The sequence below is a fragment of the Hibiscus syriacus genome, unplaced genomic scaffold (genome assembly GCF_006381635.1).
Source record: "Hibiscus syriacus cultivar Baekdansim isolate YM2019G1 unplaced genomic scaffold, ASM638163v2 tig00000340_pilon, whole genome shotgun sequence".
Classification (NCBI taxonomy): domain Eukaryota; kingdom Viridiplantae; phylum Streptophyta; class Magnoliopsida; order Malvales; family Malvaceae; genus Hibiscus; species Hibiscus syriacus.
The window spans coordinates 1341860-1352996 of record NW_024061783.1 but is presented as its reverse complement, the minus strand read 5'-3'; the positions used below and the strand labels follow the sequence as shown (position 1 = coordinate 1352996).

General features: G+C 35.5%; 2 protein-coding genes and 1 long non-coding RNA gene across 3 annotated transcripts; 2 read left to right on the top strand and 1 right to left on the bottom strand.

Annotated features, from left to right (window-relative positions):
* Positions 1 to 26: 26 nt before the first annotated feature.
* Positions 27 to 919, bottom strand: LOC120201599. Its single transcript, XR_005523660.1, has 5 exons — positions 833 to 919; positions 666 to 736; positions 481 to 595; positions 186 to 313; positions 27 to 108 (listed from the first exon to the last, which is right to left on the bottom strand). It is a non-coding gene; the product is annotated as an uncharacterized LOC120201599 (long non-coding RNA).
* A 1310-nt stretch (positions 920 to 2229) lies between these two features.
* On the top strand, positions 2230 to 4767 carry LOC120184048 (F-box/kelch-repeat protein At1g55270-like). The gene is made up of 2 exons (XM_039188645.1): positions 2230 to 2406; positions 3450 to 4767. Exons 1-2 carry the CDS (start codon positions 2230 to 2232, stop codon positions 4707 to 4709), a joined length of 1437 nt encoding a protein of 478 aa, XP_039044576.1. The 3' UTR covers positions 4710 to 4767.
* Positions 4768 to 9361: 4594 nt separating this feature from the next.
* On the top strand, positions 9362 to 10378 carry LOC120201591 (uncharacterized protein At2g34160-like). Its single transcript, XM_039202180.1, has 3 exons — positions 9362 to 9608; positions 9769 to 9817; positions 10317 to 10378. Exons 1-3 carry the CDS (start codon positions 9489 to 9491, stop codon positions 10364 to 10366), a joined length of 219 nt encoding a protein of 72 aa, XP_039058111.1. The 5' UTR covers positions 9362 to 9488; the 3' UTR covers positions 10367 to 10378.
* The last annotated feature ends 759 nt before the right edge of the window (positions 10379 to 11137 follow it).

The following is an 11137-nucleotide window of genomic DNA, read 5'->3' as shown; positions in this document are numbered from 1 at the left end:
ATACAGTACAAATTGTGAACTAGTATATGATAGATCTGATGATGAAGACCAGGTGCATTCTAGACTTCGTGATGCTTCAAATAAATGACAGGCATGGCAAGCTTTAACCTGCAGTAGCAAGGTTTAAGACATTAGTGTAAAAATCATTACAAGATTTGCCTGTTGGAATTGGGACTAACTCAAACCTTATGCTTTTGAAGTTTGATCTCGGAATCTCTCATCATATAAGTCCAAATCTTCTCGATTATTTTGGACCGCTAGTTTTCGAAGGATAGGCTCTTTCTACCATTACGTCGTAGAGTTGTTTTCCGTTCTAGTTGTAAGAATATATTCAAAGAAAAAATAATCACAGATCAAGGATTGTATTAACATGTATTTACAGCTTATAATATTCGAGTAACAGAAAGGTATTCTTTCGTCTCTCGAGTTTTGTCAAAACCAAATACGCGGACACGAGAGAGATGAGTAAGATACACTTACAAAAATGACTGGGAAAAAGTGAACCTGTCCTTCAGGCTTTGTCTGAGTCTCCTTAAAATACACCAGAATGGGGAAACTTGGCCACCAAAGTTCCCAATTCACAAATGTTGAGTACCTGTGGTAAAATAGATAGGTAAGTGGCTTACCATTTTCGAACTTGGATCGAAATTGGAAAGGTGTCTTACTTCCAACGGTTTTTGCCACCCACAAAGACATTTTCACCTGAATCCGGAAGCTGGTCCCCTACTTTCACCTCCTAAAATCACAAACGTCGCCGTTCACATATGCGTAAGTGGAGAAATTCTAGCGCCAAATCCGCAACAATGAAGGAAGTATACAAGAATGGACTAACCAGTGACTTGTCATCGAAGACAAATCTAACTCGAGTAGTCTACAAGAACAAACTGTCAGCTGGTTTCTGCTAAAATATCGAAATGGAAACTAAAATGATATAGATCTACAAGCCAGAGATTAGTGTATCTCATCAGAATGGTATCTTATAAACTGCTTTGTATTTCATCAAAGGATTAAAGCTCTTCTGATGGTGGCAATTTCGATTCTTCTCAATGACGTAAACTATTTCTAGTTATTGATACCAGGAACAACAGAAGCAACCCCAAGTAGACCACAGGTGCAGCTGATAATAGGTTATCAGTATAAGCTAATCCACCAGCTAGATCTGTTTCAATCAATAATTTTCCGGAATATAACTTTGAAAGATGGGAAGACAATAGCATATTAACAGCAGACCATGCTGTGCATTCATTATTTTAAAGAACAAGATCAATCAAGAGATAATTATTTCGATAGTCAAGAAGCAAACACTGAACAGGGGAGGCGTTAAAAGATTGCTTGCAAACCGGTGCAAAACTCGTGCAACTATAAACGCAGCCTTGTTCACAGACCAGAATGCAGGTTCGATCATATATATTTAGAAAGGTCCTAATCTCCAGACAATCAACAACATCGAAATAAACAAACTAATGCTTTGCTTTGCTTAACCAAAGAAAAGGTCCTAGCCATGCATGACTTCATTTTGTTCCACCCAAGAATCCTCAGTTCGATGAATTAAGAAGACTAGCTTCAAGGAAATTGACATTGGTCATGCACTCGAGATCTAGTATTCTTCAACCATGAATTTTACTCACATCAGCATCACATTTACCCCGAATCTCATAACAATTTCTTTAATTAAGGAAAAAAACGTGGCAACACCAAATGTTAGTAGCAAGCAATTCTTATCAAATAAGAATGGACTTTGAAAAGTCAAGATTGCATGGAATTTAATTAAGGCAAGCAAGTATTAAGGCGGCAGAGAGAAATTGAGAAGCATCCACATAGCTGAAAATAAGTCGGTTACTACACCTATAAATATGTGTGTAGATAAGCTTTAAATGTAATGTAAAGAGAGAAAAATGAAGGCTTAGAAAAGCCATAATGATTAATTGCTTAGCAAAACTATTAAAGAGAGAAGGAATATGAGGAAAAGCTTAGAAAAGCAAAGAATGAGAGATAGCTTAACAAAGCTATTAGAGAGAGAGGGTGAAGCTTAGCAAAACTTAGAATAGCGATGTTGTGTTTGTAAACTAGTCGCAGCTAGTGTTGTAGTATTGTAATATTGGGGTAACGTAGTTATAACGTATTTTGCCTCGTATCAATAATAGTTCGAATTAAAAATTACTCGAGTGCCCACCTACGCTTCCAACAAGTGGTATCAGAGCTTGGTTCGAGTTTAACGTGATGGAGAAGATGGCCAACATGATTCAACCACAAATCCCGAGATTGAAAAAGACAAATTATGACAACTGGAACATTCAAATGAAGATGTTACTAGGCTCCCAAGATTTTTGGGATATCATCGAGAATGGTTACACCGAGCTTGAAAATGCAGTAGCAGAAGCAGTCCTGACCAATGAAGAAAAGAAGGTATTAAAGGAATTCTCAAAAAAAGATAAAAGAGCGTTGTTCTTTATTTTTCAAGGAGTAGAAGAATCTACCTTTGAAAAAAAATTCTGATGCGAAGACCGTAAAACAAGCATGAGAGATTTTGCAAAAATCTCTACAAGGTGTCAAAAAAGCAAAGCAGAATATATAGCCGCAGCAGCGTGCACTTGCCAAGCAATGTGGTTAAGGAATATTTTGAGCGGGCTAAATTTGGCACAAGAAGAACCAATCACAATTTATGTCGACAACAAGTCTACAATTTCCCTTGCCAAGAATCTAGTCTCCCATAGCCGAAGCAAGCATATCGATACAAAGTATCATTTTATACGAGAGCATGCGAAAAACAAAATTGTGGAGCTAATTGACTGCAGAACTGAAGATCAATTAGCAGATATTTTCACAAAACCATTGATAGCAGATATATTCAACCGACTTAAAGAAAAGCTTAGAATGGAAAATCAAGTTTGAGGGGGAGTGTTAGAAATCAAACTTGATTTCTAAATATTAAAAGTCAAAAAAAAAATTGTTAAAAGAATATGCTTAATTATTAAGCAAAGTGCATGCTTAATAATTAAGTAAAAAAACGTGGCAACACCAAATGTTAGTAGCAAACAATTCTTATCAAATAAGAATGGACTTTAAAAAATCAAGATTGCATGAAATTTAATTAAGGCAAGCAAGTATTAAGGAGGCAGAGAGAAATTGAGAAGTATCCACAGAGCTGAAAATAAGTCGGTTACTACACCTATAAATATGTGTGTAGATAAGCTTTAAATGTAATGCAAAGAGAGAAAAATGAAGGCTTAGAAAAGTCATAATGATTAATAGCTTAGCAAAGCTATTAAAGAGAGAAGGAATATGAGGAAAAACTTAGAAAAGCAAAGAATGAGAGATAGTTTAACAAAGCTATTAGAGATAGAGGGTGAAGCTTAGCAAAACTTAGAATATATAGGTTGTATTTGTAAACTAGACGCAACTAGTGATGTAGTATTATAATATTGGGGTTCAAGACTGTTTCTGGACAGGTTGATTCAACGGCTTGTTTATGTAGAGTAGATGCGGGGTTCAAGACTGTTTCTGGAGCGAAAAGATATGTACCCGGTACAAAGATGTGTCTCCGACCTGATATTAAACCATCTATTCATCCAACAAGGAGCAAGCCAACACGCGGTGATAGGAGCCGTTATCAATCTCCTCTGCTCCCTGGACTCCCCGATGATCTCGCTATTGCTTGCCTAATACGTGTCCCACGAGTTGAGCACAGTAAGCTCCGCCTGGTCTGCAAAAGATGGTATAGACTTTTGTCTGGTAACTTCTTTTATTCACTCCGTAAGAACCTTGGAATTGCAGAAGAATGGATATACATTATTAACAGAGATCGAGATGGAAAAATTTCTTGGCATGCCTTTGATCCCGTATACCAGCTCTGGCAGCCACTCCCTCCTGTCCCCAAGGAATATTCCGAAGCCCTTGGCTTCGGATGTGCTGTCCTCAGTGGTTGTCACCTTTATCTATTCGGTGGTAAGGATCCCTTAAAGGGATCAATGCGACGAGTCATATTTTACAGTGCCAGGACAAACAAATGGCACCGTGCCCCAGATATGCTTCGTCGAAGACATTTCTTTGGTTCATGTGTTATAAACAATTGCTTGTATGTTGCTGGTGGCGAGAACGAAGGGGTACATCGGTCATTGAGGTCTGCCGAGGTATATGATCCCAGCAAGAATAGATGGTCTTATATTTCAGATATGAGCACGGCAATGCTGCCCTTCATTGGGGTTGTATACGAGGGGAAGTGGTTCTTGAAGGGGCTTGGATCTCACCAACAGGTGATGAGTGAAGTCTACCAACCCGAAACCAATAGTTGGCAACCCGTCTTTAACGGGATGGTTGCAGGCTGGCGGAACCCTTGTACTTCTTTAAGCGGTCATCTTTATGCTTTGGAGTGTAAGGATGGTTGTAAGCTGAGGGTTTACGACGAAGTGACTGATTCTTGGAGTAAGCATATTGACGGTAGGATACATTTGGGGAATTCTCGAGCTTTGGAAGCAGCAGCTCTCTTTCCACTCAACGGTAAACTCTGCATCATTCGGAATAATATGAGCGTATCTCTGGTCGATGTTTTGAAATCCGATGATCTGAGGGGAGCCACTGTTGAACATTTATGGGAAACTATAGCAGGGAAGGGTCAATTCAAGACTTTGTTTACGAACCTTTGGTCTAGCCTCGCCGGCCGGAACCGGCTGAAGAGCCACATTGTTCACTGCCAGGTTCTCCAAGCATGATGACTGTAAATTTTGTTTCCTCATGCCTATCGGTAACTCTCGGAAAATCCATCGTAGTAGGTGCATGTCGATGTTGAAGGATTCGGATACACACTGAAAGGTATGAAATGGAGATTAGTGCGAGGGTTACAAACATTTTTATAATACACTGCTTGTTAAAATGTAGAAAGTTGAAAAAGCTTGCTCACTTGTTCTTCAGCTCTTTCACCATTAAGGCACATATTTTTCGACATGGTTGAAGGCTTTTCAAGATATGTTTCAAATGTATCTTTTTTTGCTAAGGCGTATTTGTTCCATGTATTCACTTCTAAAAGAGAATTGGGTTCCTCCGTGCGCGTGACGGTCATCGTTCGATTCCGTCAATCGAAGAGTTAATATTTTTCTAAATTTAAGGGTCATATTGAGTTTTTCTAAAAAAAATTGAGGGCCTCATAATTAAACCAATTGGCCTCTGTAGTAAAAGAATTGTTATTCCTTGAAGATCTAAGTTCGAGTATTATATATGTCAAGAGTGTGAATGTTCAATGTCAAAAGGTAGTAAAGAGTTATCTTAAAACAAATATTGTCTTATATTTACCTTAGATTAATAAAAAAACAGTAGGGTAATCTACACCTCACATTCATTAAAGTTCTAGTGATATTATATTTAAGTTATGGTCATTAAAATAAGGGTAAATAACATGTTTAGTATCTAAACTATCAATTTTTGTCTGATTTGATATCTAACTATCAATTTTAATATGTTTTGATAACTAACTTTCAATTTTTCAAAACTATACTTAAAGTTTAGCTCTTGTTTCATTTTAGTACCCATTTAAAATTTAATATTAAGTTTTGGGGAAAAAAAAGTTTAAGTACTAAAACGGACCAAAACTGATAGTTTAAGTATTAAACGTGTTAAGTTTTTAACAGCAGGGCATTAAAATGAAACAAAAATTAAACTTTAAGTATGATTTTGAAAAAATTAAAAGTTCTAAATACGTAGTTTACCCTTAAAATTATTATTATTGATTAATCTAGGGTAAATACAAGGCAATATATGTTCAAAGATAAACTCTCAACCTTTCAACATTGAAAGCTCACACCTCTGCCATCTATGGTGCTTGAACCCGGGCCCTCAAAGAATAATAACTATTCATTTACCCTAGAAGTCACTTGGTTCGTGTCCTTAAAATTATTAATAAATCACAAAATGGTTATTTTGTTGTTTGATGAATAGAAACGTTAACAGAAAATGCTAATATCTAAATTGGCCTTTAAACGGTTAGCCTCGATCGATCAACTGAAAATATGCCAAGATGGGGTTAATTGACTTTTTGAAGTATAGAGATTAAGGAATATAAAGATAAGAAAATTTGCACACTGATTTATAGTGGTTCAACTATCTCAATGAATTCTACATCTACTACCTAAGCTCTTCACTTAGGATTTTCTAACAAATCTACTAATTTGTTCTTTCTTTTTCAATGATAAAAATATAACATTTACAAACTCTCTAACTTTTCAAATGCTTAGCTAGAACTAAACCCCTTTACAAAAGAAAAGAACTGTAAACAATAAAACTTCTAAAAAGGAAGATGTTTACAAAGTTTAAGCTCACTAAAACACTAATACTTACAAAAGAAAGAAAAATAAGATTAAAGAATTTTTCTCTTGTGTTTGATTGCTTTGATAGGTATTGTTCACCTTCTTCAAGTGTCTTGAACTTATTTTTATATGTTGTAATTAATTACTAATCGTTTCTAGCTGTTTGGGAAGGTTTGACGCTGTTGGAAGACTTTTTGCACACAAAAGTTTTGAAACTTTAAGGAAAGTTTCGGAACTCTTAAGATAGTTTCGAAACTCTTGAAAAGTATTAAAACTTTTTGGGAAACTGTCTTGGAAAGTTTCGAAACTTCAAGTTTCGAAACACTTGTAGAAGTTTTGAAACTTCTGGTCAAAATACTCATTTTAAGGTTTTGATTGGACTTTGAATTATTTTTGAAAACTTTGAATAAATTCAATTTAGTCCAACAAACATTTTTCCGTTATTTGTTATATCAAAAATATAAGTTCTACAATCTCCCATCAAAACCTTTAAAAAATAGTTTTTGACAAAAAACCCCTCCTTATTAAAACATTTAATAAAAAAAAGAATTATTAGGAAAATATTAAAGCTCCCCTTTTTTCATTCTTGAAATTAAATTTTTCAAAGAGAAAATAACCTCAGTGACCAAAAATCTTAGATAATATACGATTTTGACCAACTTTTTTTGGATTTGCGAAAATGACCAACAAAATCGCAATGCGATCTCTAATTCGCATTGCGATCTCCACTATCGCAAATTCACGTTGCATTTCGCATTGCGATAGTTGAAAATCGCGTTGAGTTTTTCCATTTCGCGTTGCGATAGTTAGAGATCGCGTTGCGATTTTCCATTTTTGAAATCGCAACGCGATCTCCATCATCACAAATTCGCATTGCATTTCGCGTTGCGATTTTCCATTTCGCGTTGCGATAGTCTACAGTTGTCGTGGCGATTTTCCAAATTCGTTGAAAAAAAAAGATTTTGTTTCTTAAGAAATTTCTCTAAAAAGATAGTATACGCGCGGACGTGTCGAAGACACGTATTACCACGACCACGACCACGACCACGACCACGACCACGACCACGACCACACGACCACGACCACGACCCGAGACGGACGGCGGCGACGGTGCGCGAGGGTCCCCCTTGTTCTCTATCACTCAACAAGGAAGTGGGAAAGCCAAGCCTTAAATACCATTCCCAATAGTGTTTCCAATATAATGTGGGATTGAGCATTACCAATACTTGTTTCCAATACAATGTGATTATTCAGGAAACAATTAACAATCATGCACCTTAAAACAACTGAATCAACAACCAATTACATTAGTATTATACGATTAAATATGTCATAATTAAAAGTCAATCTACAATCAATCGCGATTATTGCAATTTTAAGCAAAACATTCAAAAATAATATCACTATTTAAGGCTCAATCCCACATAGTATTGGGAACAAGTGTTGGTAATGCTCAAATCCCACATAGTATTGGAAACACTATTGGGAATGGTATTTAAGGCTTGGCTTTCCCACTTCCTTGTTGAGTGATAGAGAACAAGGGGGACTCTCGCGCGCTGCCGCCGCCGTCCGTCTCGTCGGGTCGGGTCGGTCGGGTCGTGTCGTGGTGGTCGTGGTCGTGGTCATACGTCTTCGACACGTCCGCGCGGATACTATCTTTTTAGAGAAAATTCTTAAGAAACAAAATCTTTTTTTTTAACTATCACAACGAATTTGGAAAATCGCAACGACAACTGTAGACTATCGCAAATGGAAAATCGCTACGCGAATTTCAACTATCGCAACGCGAAATGGAAAATCGCAACGCGACTGTAGACTATCGCAACGCGAAATGGAAAATCGCAACGCGATTTTCAACTATCGCAACGCGAAATGGAAAATCGAAACGCGAATTTCAACTATCGCAACACGAAATGGAAAATCGCAACGCGAATTGCGATTTTCAACTATCGCAACGCGAAATGGAAAATCGCAACGCGATTTTCAACTATCGCAACGCGAAATGGAAAATCGCAACGCGATTTTCAACTATCGCAACGCGAAATGCAACGCGAATTGCGATAGTGGAGATCGCAATGCGAATAAGAGATCGCATTGCGATTTTGTTGGTCATTTTCGCAAATCCAAAAAAAGTTGGTCAAAATCGTATATTATCTGGGATTTTTGGTCACTGAGGTTATTTTCTCTTTTTCAAACATATTACTTAAAAATATAAGTTCTACATAAACAATAACTAAAACTTCAATTTAATCCTTGAACATATTTTTTTACTATAATTTTAAACTTAAAAATTCTAAAAAAAAGGTCATATTTGATATAATAACAAATTTAACTTTTTACAAACTATATATTTTAGTCTTAGATTTAAAGAAAAATAAAGATAAAATTTACATTAAAAAATTGAATCCTTTCTTTCAATTGAAACGATAACCCAAACCATCAGTTTTAGTTTGATTTAATACCTAAACTTTCAATTTTTTAAGACCATATGTAAATTTTAGTTTTTATTTCATTTTAGTACTCCTGCTCAAAATTTAACGTTAAGTTTTAAGAAATTTGAAAGTTTAAGTACTAAAAAGGACCAAAATTAATAGTCTAGGCACTAAAAATGTTAATTTTTAATGGTGGGTATTAAATGAACAAAAACTAACATTAGTTATGATTTTTAAAATTAAAAGTTTATGTACTAAGTACCAAAACTAGTAGTTTAGTAACTATATGTGTAGTTTACCCTTAAATAATACAATATTAAAAGATCAAAGATCTAAACTAAATATTATGTAGAATATGAAAGTTTTTTTTCTCGTTTTTTAAAATTATAATTAAAAAATGTTTAAAGATTAAATCAAAACTTTGGTTATAATTATAGTTTAGGTATAAATTAGATATTATTGTTTTTGTTAATATGTTACATCATCAATTTAGTTGTATAATATTTGAAACATTAATGACCAAAGTGAATACCTATTAAAATGTAGTGGCCATGAATATAGTTTTCCCTTAAAAGTCTGTACAAAGAAAGTGATAAACCCTAGCCAGTGATTACCAGCCTATTCGACCAAATTTAAAACAGAGCTCGGAAAAACTCCTATTGATTTGTGTCACTTGACTGTTACTCTGCAGATTTCATCCTATTCGAGGAGTCAAAGACAGAGATTTTGAAAGTTAGGGTTTTAATCGCGGAATCCCAAAATGGAAGAAATCATCCAAGGTGTCAACAGCATCAATTTGACCGCCGATTCCTATAAGAAGAACCGGATTCAAGTCTCAAATACCAAAAAACCCTTGTTCTTCTATGTTAATCTCGCCAAGGTTTTTCCTTTTTCAGTTTTCCGATTATTTCTGTATTTGCCGCTTTCTGAATTTCTGGGTATTAGTTTCTATCATTATTTTGCAACATAGGGTTTATTTCTTTGTTCATGCATTAAATTAAATCAGTATCTGATACACCCTTTTTTGTTTTTATTTGCAGAGGTATATGCAACAGCACAATGAAGTGGGGCTATCTGCCCTTGGCATGGGTACTTTTACTTCTTCAGCTCTATGTTTTCATTACTTTTAGTATCATTTTTCTACTTTTTCAGATCTTATAATTAAAGAATTATTCTCAGATATGAATTTATGTTTGTTTTTGTCTTCTCATCACAACTTTTGTTTTGACGCATTGATAGCTTAGTTTCTAAAGGAACGGATATGGGAGGGGGAGTTAATGTAATGATTTTTACTTGCTGTAGTTGTTTGATCTTTAGATTTTTGTACTGCTGCTCCAAAATTGAATTTGAAGCTGTGATTTTAGCATTTTAACTTGCTAATTATGAACCCTTTGAGTGGCCTTGGTGATAAAATGGAGTGTTGTTCTCTCTAGAGGTTCCGAGGTTTGACTAGTTGTGTCTGCAGGGTGCGTGCTCGTTGTCAGTGGCTAGGAAAGATTCTGAACAGATACTAAATTATGGTCAATTTTGTATGCTAAGTTTTGATAATTGTAGTAACTCGTTCTTTTTTGTCTTTTTGAATGTGCAGCTATTGCAACTGTTGTTACAATTGCTGAAATTCTGAAAAACATGGCTTAGCTGTTGAGAAGAGTAAGATATCTTCCCTTTTTCTTTTGTTTATATATTTTTTAAAAAATGTGTTAATATGGTCATCAAGTCCCGATAATTACGTAATCAACTTGCACCTTTGCAGAGATCATGACCTCAACAGTTGACAAGGAGGACGTGAGAGGGCGGCCTGTCCAAAAAGCAAAGGTAAATCAATTCAATAGCTCCCAGTGCCTCCATCTGGATGAACCGTGGTTTTTCAAAAACATATTTGCAAGCTGAGATACATTTGTTCACTCCAAGTTAAAATCTGAAGTGATATAGAAAAATTCAGTATTAGAATTTTCATGCACTGAACTTTGTGGTATTGGTGCTTATTTAACCATAAAGGCATAACGTCATTGGCACTGTAATGTCACGGTTTGTCATTTTAGCATCTAGTGTTGATTGATATGCTTTTATGTTCTTTCTCAGATTGAGATATTGTTGGGGAAGACGAAGAACTTTGATGAATTAATGGCAGCTTCTGCTGAAGAAAGAGATGTTGTGGATGGAGAAGTGCAGGGTTGAGACTCTGAAAGAAGTTCGTTACTTTCTGGTGGTCAGTTCTTATTGCCACTATATGGTTAAGCTAATTTGGTTTCTTCTACATTGTAGGTGTTGAGTTTTCTTGATTGTGCTAGGATGATAATTAATTTCTTTTATATGCTTCCTTTTCAATATTCAGTTTTGTTACCTGATTCTTTTGGCTTCTGTTTTCTCAAACACGATGCGATGTTGGTATTGTGAAATTCGAAGTGT